At 41.5% G+C, this 16,815-nt stretch overlaps 2 protein-coding genes across 2 annotated transcripts in view; one reads left to right on the top strand and one right to left on the bottom strand.

The window, feature by feature from the left end:
• Positions 1-57: 57 nt before the first annotated feature.
• Positions 58-4,461, bottom strand: ints12 (integrator complex subunit 12). Its single transcript, XM_073465783.1, has 7 exons — positions 4,354-4,461; positions 3,199-3,362; positions 2,937-3,095; positions 2,187-2,368; positions 1,879-2,038; positions 1,622-1,765; positions 58-870 (listed from the first exon to the last, which is right to left on the bottom strand). The coding sequence occupies exons 2-7, from the start codon at positions 3,352-3,354 to the stop codon at positions 310-312; spliced, it is 1,362 nt and encodes a 453-aa protein (XP_073321884.1). The 5' UTR covers positions 3,355-3,362; positions 4,354-4,461; the 3' UTR covers positions 58-309.
• A 27-nt stretch (positions 4,462-4,488) lies between these two features.
• The window catches only part of gstcd (glutathione S-transferase, C-terminal domain containing), a 59,711-nt gene continuing 47,384 nt past the window's right edge, over positions 4,489-16,815 (top strand). Inside the window, exons 1-5 of the mRNA XM_073465772.1 lie at positions 4,489-4,830; positions 4,976-5,400; positions 7,017-7,475; positions 9,703-9,975; positions 13,890-13,983. Of these exons, the coding sequence (XP_073321873.1) occupies positions 4,987-5,400; positions 7,017-7,475; positions 9,703-9,975; positions 13,890-13,983 (1,240 nt within the window). The 5' untranslated portion in view covers positions 4,489-4,830; positions 4,976-4,986. The remainder of the gene's footprint in view (positions 4,831-4,975; positions 5,401-7,016; positions 7,476-9,702; positions 9,976-13,889; positions 13,984-16,815) is intronic.

Genomic DNA, 16,815 nt, shown 5'->3' with positions numbered 1-16,815 from the left:
GAAGAATAGAATGATTTGCATCCAAGGACAACACATGCTACAAATTCATCAATACTGTCAGTTTGTAAGAAGGAGATTTATTGATTTTTGTGATAAAAACAGCAACAGTCACTTTCTCAATGGATAGGACAGGACGAGCCACACACAGTCCAGCAGCATTTACACAAAGGAAGATTCAAGTATTTGACTGGATGGTGTTACTCATGTACAGATGCTTTTGTAATACAAACATAATGCTCTGGCACTGATTCCACACACACACACACATTTATTTTCTCCCTCACACACCCACCTAGATCCTCCCACTGCTCATTTCTTCAGTTTCTTCTGCGCTGCCTTCTTCTTCACCAGCTGTAAACGTTTCATGGCGTTAAGCTGGGACTCTTGGGATGTTGGTGCTTTGTCCCCTGGTGCAGCCTTTGACCCGTTCCCATTGTTCCCATTGCCTCCTCCATTATTGCCTCCGTTACCTCCTGTGCTCGCCGAGCTGCTCGGGGAGCCGCCGCCCGATGAGGTCGACCCTTTCCCCTGGCTTTCACCGCTCGATGAGCGGTTCAACGGCTGCTTACCCAGAGTGAGGGGTGGTGGAGGTTTCAGAGGCACCTGGCTAGAGCCGTTTCCGTTGCCACTCCCAGGTATCTTTGAACCCCCAAGTCCGGACTTTGCTCCTGCTAGTCCAGAAAGCCCGACGGGTTTCTGGCCAGAGGGAGTCGACAAGCTCTTGTGGCTCCCACTTGGGCCTGAGGAACCTAGTTTGGAGCTGGCAGGAAGAGATGTGTTTGTCTTGGCGCCAAACGCGGCCCAGCCTGTGAGACCGCTGCCTGCAGAGGTCGAGCTGCTGCTGGTGGGATTGGCTGATGTTGTGGATGCCTGAAATGATAAAAAAAAGTTACCACAATTATCAAGCTACAGATTCAAATGAGACCTTAAAGTCACCGATGTGTTTGGTCTCAAATGGCAGCAAATTCATTTCAGTGTTCATTATAGCAGTTTTCTACAAAAGACAAGGTAGGAAAGTCACAAGTATTGAGAGACGGACTAACGCATTGCTGATTTTGCCTTTCCATGGAATTTGTTGACAATAACCAAAGAATACAAAGTAAAAAAATAAAATAAAACCAGCCTTATCCTTTAAACAAATCTTCAGATAACAGTTGCTATCCGTTAGCTAGACAGACAATGCCTCACCTTGCTTACTTGAACAATACTTTTACTGAAAATTGAAAAAAATAAGCCCTCCTGCTCTGACTTGAATTAACATAATCACTTCAACACAACATGTTGGCTGTCAAAATAACTTTATGGTGAACTCCAATAAGTGAAAGTATGCTGACAAGTTTTAAACCCATTCCCTCTGGAGAAATGTACTGGAACAGTGATCTGATGATAAAATATTTATGGAGAGTTCCTTTCAGAGCAGTTTTGCATATTGACAGCTATTGCTTTTCTTTCACTTGCCACCAGTAATAAATTAGGGGTCGAGAATCCTAGTTATTGCTTGACTCGAGCGTGACACAAGGGAAACACTGGAAAGAAGGATGGAAAAATTCTTGTTTATGATTCAGCTATTCGGGAAGTCACGTCCTCCTGTAAATGATCAGTGTCGGTGTTCAACACTCACCTTCACCTCTGCTCTTTTGAAGGCCTGGAAGGTGCTGGTTGTGTCAGGCTTGGCTTTAAGCTCTGTCTTTTTCACCAGTGTGTCTTTTACAACAGGCGCTGATGATGCGGATGCAGGAGACGGTTTCTGTGCAGGTTTCTGGGCCTAGTGGACAATCAAATAGTTAATTTTAACAGAAACAATGACAAAACAGAAACTATACACATGAATGTGTGCGGATTAGTCATCCATACTGTCATATGATTTATTTTCCTCACCATTCGTTTCATTTGCCTGGTGCAGCGGGCACAATACCACACCAGCCGTGGATCATTCACTTCTTTGTCTGTCACTTGGGGCTTGTGACAGTCCTGGTGGTACAGATTATGGCACTCCTGGCACTCAACCAACTGGTTTCCCATGGTCACTGTCATTTGTCTTGTAATTAAATGCACAACAGTGAAGTCAACAAAGTGAACATGGACATGCATGTCAGGTTTTATTTTTGAGGATCAAAGTTTCAGTAGAGTGAATGTTGATAAAAAGACTGGAAAGCATAAATGATTTGCTAAGAGTTAAGATGTACCTGCAAACCACACAGGCCAGGCCCATTTCCATGGCAAAGTCATCAGCATTGGTCTCATCGTAGTCGTTTATGTTCGGCAGGAGGTCTTTGCTCGTCTGAACGGTAATTGGAGAAGAACGATTCTCCTGTTTCTCCAAACGAGGCTTTTTCGGAGGGTCCACGTCAGCCAGCTCGACCCTGACCTGCTTGTCAGGAAGGCAGAAAGACGTACGTTTGGACAATGTATGTAGACATCAGTGCCATAAGTAACAACACTGTCAAACTGTAGCCACCTTATTTATTATTCCTAGTCTCTTACTGGTCTTATATGGAGTTATACATATGATTTTCTTGCATTTTATGGAAAAATTGGGACTTTGCAACAAAGAGCTGTAGGTCTAACAGATAACTGAAAACAAAATAATTAAAAAACATAGCATTTTCCTTCCAGCCATCCTGACCGTCATTTTAAATTGACAGATGTATACATGTCATTTTACATTTCATTAGTTGCTTTAGAACTTCATAAAAGGAAAACACATGTTCACATGCAGCAATGCAAGACTGGAACATTGTAGACAAAAGAAACCCAAAGCAATGTGGTAAGTGGGTTTTGAATTAATAAAAAAGTGTCTATTTTCTCCTGTTGGGTGTTATGGGATAGTTGGTACATCATTGCAAGTAACAGCTGTCTAAAGGGACCAGAGTTCTGCCTGAAGAAGCATGACACCAATTTACTGTTTTACAAAAACATACAAATCTATCCCGTACCTTCTCAGCTGGTCTCTTCTCTACCTCTTTCTTCGTCTTTTCGGAACTGGATTTGCTACTGCCACTGCTGCTGCTGGAGGATGAGGAACTCGAAGAGGACTTGGAGTCCTGTTTACTTAAGCTCAGTTTTGACACAGACCCCTTGGACACCTCTATATCCTGAGGATACACAATAATAATTCACAATACTTAGAAATTAGTTGTATACATTCATGTTTAAGATTCAGGCCGTATCAACGTAAATCCGTACTGAACTCCTTACTTTCTGTAACGAACGGTACGATGAGTCACTTCCTCTTGAAAGGGACTCATCCAGTAAAGCTTTGAGCTTCTCAGCTGAGTCTTTACTCTTGGAGTGCAGGTAACTCAATCCCTTTAGGAAGATGGGATCCAAATCCAGACTGACAGGTCCAGCCATGGCTTCAACTGGGAATCATAAAATATATCAGCTTTTTAGACTTCTTTTACAACTTTATCAAATACCCCTGCTGCGGTCAAGTTAGGATACACAAATTACCGATTTAAAAAAAAAAGAAGAATAGATAAAGCAAAACAAAAGCTGTGGCTGCCATATAGACATTTCAGTGTTAACTTGGACCGACAGCTTCAGTCAATCAAATATGACAGTGAAACAGCCTTATTGATTCAGAGAACAAAATGTTTTTTCAAGGACCTGAATCTCGACAGATCTTTGCTACAGTCAATACAACACTGTACCACAGGGGAGACAACAGATTTTTCCTTGCATTTGCAGGCTCCTCGCTTAAAAATCACTTAGATGCATGTTCATTCTCTCACTCAGCTATAATAGATAGGGCTGTTCACATTAAATTCCCTCAACATTAAATATTTAAGCCGACTGAAATATTTATTGTTAAATGTCTGTCTGTGTCTCTTCAGTGCAGCCTAGTGCCACCATGTTTGTGTCTCCCTTATAATCACTGTATTTGTGTCTGATATATTTGCACTGATTACCACAACCATTACTCGTGATTAGATTACATAATCTAAGAGAAGGTGGAGGCAAAGAAATAGGTCAAATAAAAACGTCTGAAGAGACACTATAATACGACCACGAGTGTTGTTCAAGTGTCCACTCCCATGACGCTGATTTAGATACACACTGCGCTGTATTTTTTCATTTTAACGTGCTCTGTGATATATATGTATTTTGTTTTTCGTGGGAATTGTACATAATCCATCATCACACAGTCCCACATATCCTTACTCCGTCTGTAAGGTGTAACATAAAGACATACACACGCAAACACTGACATCATTTGGTTGCTGAGTAACGTTGTTAGTCCGGACCAGAAACACAGAGCACTGTCTGAGGTAGACAGCTAAAATCAGCTGCCAGTAATAAAACCAACCTTACGGAGGATAGTTATGAAGTGTTTTAGTTGTATTACGTTACCTCACACTGCTTCTGGTGAAAAATAACCTGCCTCTTATCCCGGTATTTTCGTTATGAGGAAAGAGGTTGAGCAACACTTCCTACAGAAGAAGCAGACAGCCGGGGAGGACTGCTTCCCGTCGTCTTACAACCTGTGCACCCGTTAAATATGTCCGGAATCTTTACGCGCGGAACCTTCTCTGGAAATTATTTTCTTCATTCAAGAATATCACACGATTTTGCGTCCTGTATTTAACATTCAATTACACGTACCGCCTCTACTTCTTAAATATTTCTAAATTGTTGTCGCGTTTTAATGTATATTCCCATTATTTAAGGAGCTGTAAGTTTTGACTGCAGACGGACGATGGCGCCGTCGAGCTAACCTAGCTTTAGCACACGGACAGAAGAAGCAGCACCGTCACCAGGAAGCGTGTACCATAACAACGTGGTTTAATTGAACCAGCCTGCGTATGTGTCCACATTACTAACGCTGCTGTAAGTATCTGTTAATGTCAATATATGTGTGGGATCCGAAAATTCATTTAAGCTAGCACCTTGTTGCTACCGTACTTAAAAAAAGACACCTGAACTCATTTCCAGAGCTCATGACTCATGACTTCACTCTGTTATTACTTCACAGAAGTATCCACTATGACGAACGCAGAGATAAAGCGACACCCATCCCTCTATCTGGAAGTTTGCTCCCAAAACGAGGAGCCTCGTCTTCCCCTGCACACCTCCATCGCCCTGTTTCTCCTCTCCTACTGCGACTGCAAGTCTTTCAAAGTTTTTCTTGTCTTCACCAAACCTGCCAGCTCCCAGTCACTGAAGAGTCAGCTGTCAGAGTCTCTGGATGTGACTGACGTTCAGCTGGAGGATCTGCCCCAGCTGGTGAGAGGCTGCCGTCTCCCTGCTGTGCTGGATGGGACTGGGAGTCTCTGCAGGGCAGGACTGGCTGTGGTCCTGAGACACATCATCAGCAAGACTTTAAAGGCTGACCCCTCAAGGAATGATGTGTTGGCTCTGCTGGGGTTCAAGAAGACCTGTTTGAAGGCCTGTGCGGAGGTTAGTGGTAAACAGGGACACACACAAGCAAGTATAAAGAAGAAAAAGAAGATGACCCACCGGCTATTTGCAGGTTGTGTGGGGAAGGCAGCTTTTAAAGAGTAGAAACTTAAGCCACACTTGTAGGATTAAGCTCATTTTTAGTACGAGGCCGAAGCACTCCGGCCTGTCGTGTTCATTCACTTAATGTGTAAAGATGTACAGTATCATGACAACGTCAATGCTGTGAATCCAGATTTACACACACTGATTTGCAATAGGTTTGTACATATTTCTCTATTACAGCTCGTTTGATTGAAACACAGTGCCTGGGATGTGAAGCGATCCATCCTGATTTAGTGCACGCCATGTTTCAGAGAAGGGAACTGATAAACAACTGTAAATTCATCAGAATGTTTTTGAAAATGACTATATTTGTTTCTGTTAGTAGGGAAATTTGAGACAGCCCAGGTAATTATTTCATATTAATTGCTTGTATAATCTGGTTTTTAGTCAGTGAACATCATCTCAACATACAGACATATGTGCACAGGCAAGCACACAATTCAACATATAACTAGAGACTAAACTTCCCAGTAGTAATTGAAAAATTAAATCAATATTTAGTTGGGTTTTAATGAAACAAGAAATTCCTCTGGAAATCAACAACTGCTTATAATCAGTACATTTAAACAAATTCAAGTGATTACCTCACAGCTTTGTCTTAGTTTTTCTTAAAATTGGGCACCAAGTTGCCTAATTCATCGGCAGAAACTAAAAAGAAAATAAAGCATTGCTGTTGCTTGTTATTAGGGATGCACCGATACATCAGCTGAACATCTACAATGTACAAACGGATATTCACCTTGTTGACTGCTCTCCGCCTGTTGGCAAATAAGATAACATTCACAGACAGCAGTGGCAGATGTTTATCTGATGTGTCACATCAATTTTGCACCTGCATGCTCATGAGCTACTGCCTTGTAACAGTTTGTAAGGCTATATAAGTACAGAAAAATTCTTATCATTGAGTCGGTACTTGTATACAAGGCTATAAGGGCTTTTTTAAACAGTTACTTCTCAAAAAAAGAAGCATTTTACTGTGGAAGAAGGATATTTATTGAAGTTTTTTCATAAAATTGTATATTATTTTTTATAATAAGGCTATTTCTTTGTTGCCCTGGCACAAAAAAGAGGGAGTCAATTACAACAAAAACAAAATAAACATCAACAAAAAAACAGGCCAAATTGTTATTTTAAACATTGGTATCGAGTTTCAGTCGGTGCATCCCTGCTTTTTATTCAGTTGATTGCAGATTAAAGTCATCAGTGGATCTCAAGTCTGTAATAATTCATTGGCTGATGAAATGTCAAACCATCAATTGATGAACTGCTCTTCTTCCACACAGTCTAGCAAAGTATTCAGTCCAAGTAAACTTTTATTTTATGATAATGACCAAAAAAAAATGACCAGTTTCAGTTACAGAATGTTAATTAGGGTTTGTTCACAGCCACAGCAGCATTACTTTAGTGAGTAATATATCAATATAACGTATCAAAATAATAAATAGTTAACCAATGGGTTTCAAGACAGTGCTGTATTTGACCTCCAAAATCTTTTCTTTCCTTTCTCTCAGGTGAGCAAGTGGACCAGACTGTGTGAAATAGGCATCCCCTCCGCTGTTGAAGAACACCTCAAAAACCCCAACAATCAATATCAGCAGCTGCCTCTCTCCATCCTCACCCTAGAGCGAAGGCTGGCCGAGCCTGTCAAAGTCCACAATGATGACAAAATACGGAGACAGAAACTCCAAGAGCAGAGACAGAGTGAAAAGAATGAATCCCCTGAAGGCGGAGGAATCCCAGACTCTGAGTCCGAACCTGGACAGTCACCTCGGGTCTGTGATGGACTGGAGCTCAGGGCGGCTCTGGCCAAACTGTCTGTGGATTCAGTTCCAACTCCGACCACCAGAGAGAACTCTGAGATCAGGAAAGTGAAGACCACAGACTTGCCTCCGCTGGAGCATGTGTTTGCTGAGGGACTGTACTTCACTCTGACTGATGTGGTGCTGCTGCCATGCATCTATCAGTACTTGGTAAGGGCCTTGGAGTTGATTAATAATGTCTAAGCTTTGTAAGTAATGAACCCTTTTGGAAAGGAAACTGCTCTTATTGCTTCCTTAGTTTATCACCTAATTTGGAGCCACGAATATACGTCAGCTGCTCATGTAATTTTACTATAAATGCCCATATTTTCTGTTTAAGCTTTACACTTTCAAGGCGTGGACATACTGTGAGCTTTACAACATTTACTGTAAACAAAATACCCATTATTGTGCCGTGAGCAGTCAAGTGCAGCAGCGGTAGGCGTCACTCAACATAAACAGTAGCACACATGACTAAGGGCTGATGTCACCTCATATAGATGCCCCCCACCCACACTCCTAATGTGTGTTAACTGTCTTTTTAAAGGGACAGGTCACCCCAAAAACAAAAACATATTTTTTTTCTCTTACCACTAGTGCTGTTCATCTATCCAAATTGTCTTGCTGTGAGTTTTAAGTTGTGGATATTTCAGCCGTAGAGATGACTGTCTTCTCTCAAATATTATGGAACTAGATGGCAAATTGGTTTCGTGGTGCTCAAAGTGCCAAGAAAACTTGACACAGTTACTCAAGAAAAACCTGCCAACCTTGCAGGAAGTGTCCATCTACGAGAGGCTAGCTAACTAGGCTAGTTAACATTACAGCTCAGCCAAAGAGGACTCTATTTATGTTTACATGCCGTGCTGTCACAAGCACCGGCCTCTCATCCATGAGTAGATGCACGCTCCCTTCTGCGCGGTGATACAGCTGGCAGGTGTAGTTGAGTAGAAATAAAATAGTTCCTCAATGAAACTGCTCACAGAAAGGTCTGTGGATTAACTTGAGCAACCAGGTCATGATTTCTTCACATTGCTGTTGAGTTTTTCAAATGTTTTTTTTTTTTTTTTTTGCTGGTCTGAGCAGTGTGCCATCTGGTTCCATTATATTCGAGAGAAGGCAGATATCTCTACAGCTGATATCTCCAAAACTCTTCAGCTCACACCAAAACAATCTAGATGAATAAATAGCACTACAGGTAAGATACAAAATAAGTATTTTTGATTTTGGGTGAACTTTAATGCCTTTAATGACTTTATTATGATGACCTGTCAAATTATGCATGACTCCTAGTTTTTACACTGTGGTCAGGGTGAGCAGGCACTACACCCAGCTCCTTTCAGATCCATCCAGGCAGAAACTTGAGTTAAGGAGAGTCGCATCAGACTTGGCACAGGTTTTTGCTCTCAAAGGTGGTCTGGAGCCACCTGGCAAAGAGTGATAACAGTGTATGCGAGGGGTTCCATTCAAATGCAGCAGGTTGAAATGCATTTCAATGACTTCACTTTGGGAATGTTTTTTTTTTTTTCACTCTGCAACAAATCAAGAATCGGTGGGATGTTGTGGTGAGCTGAAAACTCTTAACTTCCTAAAAAAAACCACAAAAATCTGCAAAACCTCTAAAGCTCACAAACGTCTTCTGAATATTGCATATTTACAAGAACAAAGGGGAGCAGCAATTGAAGTAGAAACCAGTGAGTGCCACGGCTGTTTAGTCCAAAAGTATATTGTTATTGATCAGGAATGCTGCACTGTCAGGCAGTGGAGTGGGTCTCAACCTCCATTTCACCCTTCAGCCGTCTCGAGCTATTCCTCGACTGTGGGAATGAACTGAAGTTCTCACAATGAGGCTTTTAGTAGTCAGCTGTGCTCCAGTGGTTTCCAGTTTCACACTCAGCCTAGCGTGTCTCCTCTTAACGGCCATCACTGTCCGCGACACATGCAGCTTACGACGGATCCTTTCCACTCCGCCCAGTCGTCGTGCTGCAGAGTGCCCCCTTCTCCCTCTGTGTCCCTCTCTCTTTCTTCTGTCATTCACACACAGTCGCACACGGTGACACTGCTCCTCTGATCACGTCTCTGTTTGTGACTTTAGACAAACAGGTTGACGGGTACGCCTAGCCAAAAAACTTCTACAGATGCTTGATTAAAAAAAGCAAACCGATTCTTCAGATTCTCGCCTTCTGTTTGTGTCTCTACCCTCCCCACCTGTCAACGCTGTTTTGATGTTTACCCCTGCGGGCCCCCCTAATGTCTGTCCGTCCACCAGTGTGATGAGTGAATTCTGGTGGAACCTGACATCTCGCTCCAGTGGAGATGACATGCTGGATGAGTCACTTAATCAATATCTCCTTGTTTTTTTTCACTCTTTCTCTTTCTTTGTTTTTATTATCTTTGATAGGGTTCCCTCCTAGCAAACGCTGCGAGCACTCTTCATCAGCTCCCCCACCTGCTGCGTTGGTACAGCCGTGTTCAGGAGGTACCCGGGGTCCTCCGGGCAGCCAAGGCCTGCGGGATGGCTCTCTCCATCCCCCAACTTCCGACGTCCTCAAGCCTCCCAGGGCCGTCAGCAGAGGACAACCAAACCAGCCAATTGGAGCAAGAAGAAGGCCAGGAGATGAGCACACAGCCTCCCTTTGTCGGCGGCCCAAGACCCACAATGACTAAACTTCAAGTAAATTATTTTCCTTTCTTACTTCTCATCGTGCTTTACACCTCTGTGGTCTCCAAACATATTTGCTTTCACACACACACACGCACATAGAGGCCCAGTGTCCCTTCACAGCTCACATAAGAAGGTTGGTGAGTCTCCAACTGGTTGTTAACTATTATCCCTGTAATTTCATGCAACCATTTTCTGCTGATTGCGCCTCCAAGAGTGTAGCTCTGAGTTAATGTTTTGGCTTCTTGTAGACCCTGTTAATCGTTGAATCTTTAGTCTTTCTGCCAATGCTTAAACATTACATGCTTTCGGGTGCAGAGTGAACAAGTGTGGCCTGTTTAAAGGTTTTCAGAGGCTTGTCTGTTTACCTGATTTTCTTTTCACAGAGGTGATTTGTATGACAATATAGTTATCAGGCAAGGCAAACTAAAAGACCGTTGAGTGACCTTTATGAAAAGAAAAACAGAATCTGTGTTTCAGAGTAGTATTTCATTGCCCAAAGCGCATTATAAAATGCACAATTCCGTATTCTCAGTGGATCCTGCAATACTGCAGACAATGCACATTCAGCTTAGCTTAGCTTTCAGGTGCAATAAAAACAATAAATCCAGTCTAAAACAAAACAAAGGTTTATAGCCAGACTGTAATTTATAGTAATTGATGAAAATTTTAGTGTTAAGAGACAAGATGGCAAACAATACAAGCATAATGTGTCCACGCTTACAAAAGGCCACATTGGTAAGACACACACATGGTCGCACACATTTATAGCTTTCTTAGCTCTGTAGCGCATCAAATATTGCCCCTGCGGAATATTTTGGACTAGCTTTTCCATCAGGAGATAAGCAGGCCCAGCTGTTTAAAGAGGACACTCACTCCTCAGCCCTCACTAAACTCTCACTTCTGAGCCTTCAGACTTTTTTCTCGGCCTTGCTGCACAGCTCTCTCAGCACAGATATTTGTGTGATTTCCTGCTGGGTAAGTGTCTGTAACAATGTGATTTTAAGTGCGGGGAAGAGAGGAAGGGGAGAAAGCTGTGAAAGAGGGTTTGCAGAGTTTGGATGAGGCAGAGTAAGCTGGGTGGTCAGGGTGGGATGTGCCTTAAACGCTCCATGTTGCCGGATGAAATTCAGTTAGGCACAGATGTGCTCAAATGACAGTTTTCATGGCAGGTTGAAATCAGACATTAAAACTGAGAGGAATGTACGCACACACACACACAGACACACACACAATGGCCACCATTCTCTCTTTGCCTGGAGGGATTACAAGGATGGCTGAGTGTCGCCACCATCATGTCTGCACTGCAGCTGTTGTGTTGTCTTGGCCAAGCTGCGTGCGTATGTGAATTTTTGTCTGTGTGTGTGCATATGTCCTCGCATATGGCTGTGTGTGTCACACGAAAAGTACATAGAGACAGAGAGGTCTGCCGTCTGACACGGTGACACGCGATCCTTCACCGCTGCTAACCAGAGGCACCGGGCTCATCTCGCTGCACAATCCACAATATAAATGGCTCATAAGCTGTCTCTCGCTCTTTCTCACTTCAGTTAACACACACTGATTCATGCCAGTCAAACTGCCTGCGCAATGAGGCGCAACCCATGATCCAAATGTAAACAAAAGGGTAGCTGCACCACCAGAATTAAAGACCCAGAACTAAAACCTAACTGTTAACACCTACAAATTGATTGACAGGTCTTTGTATGCAGTTGCTAACATTAGATAACGATTCAGTGTATGAAAGCAGTAAAATATGGGCGTGATCCAGAAAAGGAGAATTTGTGAGTTAACAGAAACAGTTGAATCAAAAATCAAAATTTAAGGATGTCATCAATTATCATTTAGAAGAATGGGACTCAAGGGATAGCCAATTTTCTAGAAGCTGGGATTACTGAAAGTCTATGTCTGCCTCTGTGGGCACCGATCAGACACAGCATTTAAAGGACTCGAAGGGGAAGTGAATAATATTGATCATCTCGTTACAATGCAATGTTCTGCTGGGAAAGCTTGGGTAACTTATTTATTCCTTTTAGTCCTCAGTTGGGCTTAAAGGTTTGGCCATTGCTTGCTTCAAGACTCATCTCGACCAGCTTTAATGTTATTGTCCTGCACAAGGTGTTCTTTGGGAAACCATGTTACCTTTTACCAGGGAGTGTCCACCTGAATGCAACTTCAGATTGCAACTGGCACTTTGTCAAATGCGGTCTAGGCAACACAGATGTCAATGTTTGATTGATTGCGCCACAGTGTTGCCGCTTTTTCCTTTAGTACTTTAGTTCTGCGAGAATGTGACTGAGGCATCCATTATAGAAGGCATTTTTTCCATGTCTCCTCTGTTGACAGGCCAGCATTTGTACCCTACACCAGCAACATTGCTGTTGTGGCAGATTAACTCGATCTTAACTTTTAGTCCCGAACTTCCAGTATTAACTTCTGAAGATCCATGGGACCGTGGGGATCAAAAGGTGTTACCATCGACCAGTAAATTCTGCTCTGGCATTCCTTGTCCTTGGCCATACGTCAAAGTTTATTGATGATTTTGACACATTTCATACTACATGGTTATCTTTATTAAGGTGAGGACTGCTTACTTTGTAAAGAGCTTATGTGTATATACATTTAAAGCAGTTGAACAGTGAATTTGAGAATAAGACTTTCAGATAAACAATTAACAATCCCTTTGGACCAGGCCTGTCACTACATTCTGGTTAAGTTCAATATCTTAAAACCTAAAGTCTACCTCTAGCGATTCAGTATAGCAGTTCTCTAACACAGTATGCACTACAGTATGCAGAGCAAACTTTTAATTGCTGTTGACACAGTCTCAGAAAGGAATTGACTCTTGGATAATTTATGATGTTCTTGTGTTGAATGACAATATATTATTAGATGTTTACAATATCTTTGCTCCTCAATTAATGTAAATGAAATGGACGAATATCAGAATAGAACATTTTGATATAATTCAACACAACACCGCACAGTTCAACACACAAATAACTGAAGTAGGAGTGTCAGCAAAAAGTCAATGTTTTCAGTAAGACTGTTTATTGCAAGGCTGTTGTATTTCGTTGCATTACATCATACAGATGTATAATGTAGTATTTTTGTGGTCTCTCTGCGTATATCTTCAAGTTATTTATTTAACTGTATATACTTTGATCTGAATAGGCCTGGGCAGTTTGCAGGAGGTATATTGCCAACAATATTGCAGTACAGTACCATGGCACCTCTATGATTTTTTCTTAAAACTCATTCATCATAACTTGGTAGTGATAACCAAAAAGGAATACACCATATTTGTCCTGCACCAAACACCCCTTTCACACTTCACACACTACTTAAGATTACGTGGGGATACTGGGATATGGGTGCATATGTATGCAATAAAAGTCAAAAGAAATGTGTCGCATTATTTTTGGGGACCAAAAATATTCACAAAACACAAAATAAAAATGCAGATATGTCACAGAATAAACAATCAAGTGAAACACAAAAATATCCCAGTATCCCTAACTAAATTTGAGTAGTGTAAGTAGAAGGTGTTCATATTTATTAGTCTTATAACTTGGCTTTTTCACCATTTCCTTCTTTTGTATGCTGTGCGGAACAAATGCATAATCTCAGACCTCTATTGATCAAAGAGATGGAGAAATAAACAGTGTTTTACCTTGAGCGGCTCCATTTTCCATGTGTTTTTTTTTTTTACAAAATTATTTTGAGTGTGTCAGCTGTAATAAGTGGCGCTAGCAGTGTTTTTTCAGCAGGTATAGCTGCAGATCAGGGAGGAAGGTAACAAAGGACTTGCTCAAGAATGGTTCTCTTTAAATCACTTCATTACAACCATTTGGACCACAGATGCTCAAGGCTATAGTTGGGTTTCCATGGTAACGTGTATTTGTGTGTACGTGTTCCTCCCTTAGGAAAATGGCATCGAGGCCGACTTCGCTCCTCATCCTTGCCCTGCTTGGACCCTCCCTTGGGACAGCTTACCAGGCGCCATCAACCCCACTGAAGGTAAAGTCAAATCTCTGCCTTGTGGCTCCCTTTTTTGCCTTCTCCATTTTCCTTTTGCCCTTATGTCCTTGTACTCTTTTCGGTGCTCTTTTTTTCTTTTTTCTTTTGTTTTTTCGTTTTTTCTTTGCTTTCTCAACACTCACCTCTTCCTATGTGCATCAAATCTCCTCCTCTAATCGTTTTCACCTCCCCCATCAATTTAACCTCATGCGTCCCTACTCCCTTATTGCTTGGTGAAAGTAAAAACAAATCCTGTTGATACTCTATATGGAGCAAGAGCGAGGAATGTGCATAAATATTTGTGTCAAACATTCTCGTGCTGCTGTGGCCTGGTGAATTTCAGTGGCACCTTTGCCGCCTCCCCAAAGAAAAATAGTAGCCACTGACACATCACAGAGCCTCAGCTGCATGTGTTTCCCCATGAGCCCCCCTAATGAATTTTAAAGTGCTTATCTTGACGTGTTATCCTCTCTATGTTCGGGGTTGAAAGTGTAAAATAGGCATGTGAGACAAACAAACTCGACACAGCAGAAACACACAAAAACGTGCACACACTACCGGCGCGATCGACTACCGAGCAGCGTCGAACGTGTGAGTATGCCTTAGTGGATTCTGATTGCAGTGAGAGCAACATCTAATAGGCACTGGAAGGGTTGTTGATTGCTGCCCCAGGTGACACTGGAGAAGCAGAGGCAAGAAATCTCTGTTTCTTTGTCTCCCTTTCTCTCGCCTGCATTGCTTTTCTTCTTATTAGTGAGATGTCTGTGACGGTAGTGGTGCTAAATGGTGTGATCCGTGTGTTGGAGCAGCAGCAACACCTCAGTGTTATTGTTTTAAGAAAGTGGAGGGGGTTGAACAAGACACAAACAATATATACATAATATGAATATTTAGATATTTCCCTTTCTCCATTCTTCATTTCTTGCTTCCCTTCATTTTCACTCATGTGGACCATTTCTCCACTTATCAGCGAACATGGGGGGAATGAAACAGGAAAGGTATTTCATTATTAAGATATATACAGTTTCATAAATTCAGCTTTTTTTCTCTTTTTCAGCTCTTGTGTTTATGCAGACCTAGCTTACACTTCATTACCCCGATAGCATCCTGTTAATGAACTTCGCTATAACTTTGACTAAGTAAGTAAGCACAAACTTGTACAAAACACAGAGAGAATACAAATAAATACTGAATATACACGACATAGCTACTCTATGTTGCTGTTGTTTTGTGTTTTTGCTCACTGAAATGACCATTTTGTGGTCCTTCTCTTATTTATTTTGCTTTGGTACTTAGCGGTAATAAATGAATCGGCAACTATTTTGATAATTGATTAATATTTATTTTTATTATCTATAAACAGAAACCTACACATGTATGCAGAATCTGTAGGCAAGGGACAAGATAATGGTAGGTTATCTGCTTGTAGTCTAAGTAGTATTGACCAATCTTGTTTGAGCTTGTTTTGGTTGCATCCAGGTAAACAGTAATCAGCAATCTGGTAACCCATCGGCTATTGCCTCACAATGATATAGCTATTTTTATTAGCTTTATTAAAAAGATTTATACGCATACATATGAGGATAAATTGAGTGCCATATCTCAACTCCAACTCCGTTCTCTAATCGGATTTTAAACACTGACTGTCGCTTGGAAGAGGAAGTCTTAGCCCGGTTATTCATTATCTTGATATCTGCTGGCTACACCAGAAGCTATCTAAATAGATCACCTTGAGCTGTGGGAAACTTTAACAGTTATTAATGATATTTTTCTATATGGACTTATATTTAATCCACAAAACTATTAATTCATTGCATTATGTAAAATATGGCAAGACTTTTAGTTTTAAAACTTCACATTATGGTAAATGGTAAATGGACTTGCATTCTTCCATCCCAGGAGTCATAGTCTGTATCCCCTGTCTGGCATCTGTCGGTCCCGGAGGCTGTGTCCAGTCCTGTTCTGGTGTTCAGCAGTGTTTACAGGGAGGCTGCTGAGGCCGGCTGAGCAGAGCTCTGTGATCTAAGATTGCGGTCCAGGTATACAGGCAGTCCATAGTCAGCTAATAGAGTCACTTAGGTGCATGGCTAACTGAGCTAACTTGCTAATGGCGTCTAAGAGCAAAGAGTATAGCATAAGTTAGCGCTGATGCTGCTTGCTATATTTTTGGAGCTACATTCACAACATAGCTACCATATCTTACAAGTTACACCTTTTAATCGATAATTAAAAAATATAATTGATTGAAGCTCAAATAATTACCATCAGAATGTCATTATTTTATTCATTCAAGAATCATTATTCACAGCAAATTAGAAGATTTTCTGGCGGTGTGATTATTTCGCCAAACATAAATGCAGTGTCACCTTCATTTTAGGTGTGCTTTGATTGGTTTATTAATGAAATCTGGACTACATATACTGTGAAAGCCAGCAGTATTAAATGTGTTATTGATAACATTCAGCCACTAAATGTCACATTCCATCTCCCCCTTCCATTGCATTCACGTTACAGCACCGCTGTTGTAAGAATCATCTGCCCCCTCAGGTGGTTGCCGGTTTGTACACTAGCAATCAATGCTAATGATGACTAGCAAATGTTAACGTTGCTAACGCTAGCTAAAGTTAATGTTTCGCTCGCTAACATTAGGGCAGTACAGCTATTCTTATGTTTTTTCCCCTCAAACTGGCAACTACCAAGACTCTTGATCGCTGACCAAACACAGATACCACATGATACCAATGGCGTAACTACTGTACTATTGGCTGACAAACTTTGTTAGAAGCTGGAACCAACTGTCAGAATTCTCACACAGATAGAAACTAAACAATC

This window comes from Pagrus major, chromosome 1, assembly GCF_040436345.1.
Source record: "Pagrus major chromosome 1, Pma_NU_1.0".
Classification (NCBI taxonomy): domain Eukaryota; kingdom Metazoa; phylum Chordata; class Actinopteri; order Spariformes; family Sparidae; genus Pagrus; species Pagrus major.
Note: the sequence above shows the minus strand (reverse complement) of the source record. Positions and strands in the feature narration are given on the sequence as shown.

Coding starts and splice junctions, on each gene's coding strand:
- ints12 (XM_073465783.1), bottom strand. CDS start 3,354: ATGGCTGGACCTGTCAGTCTGGATTTGGATCCCATCTTCCTAAAGGGA. Junction 3,096..3,198: donor CGTACCGTTCGTTACAGAAA/GTAAGGAGTTCA, acceptor GTGTATCCTCAG/GATATAGAGGTGTCCAAGGG. Junction 2,369..2,936: donor AGAAGAGACCAGCTGAGAAG/GTACGGGATAGA, acceptor CCTGACAAGCAG/GTCAGGGTCGAGCTGGCTGA.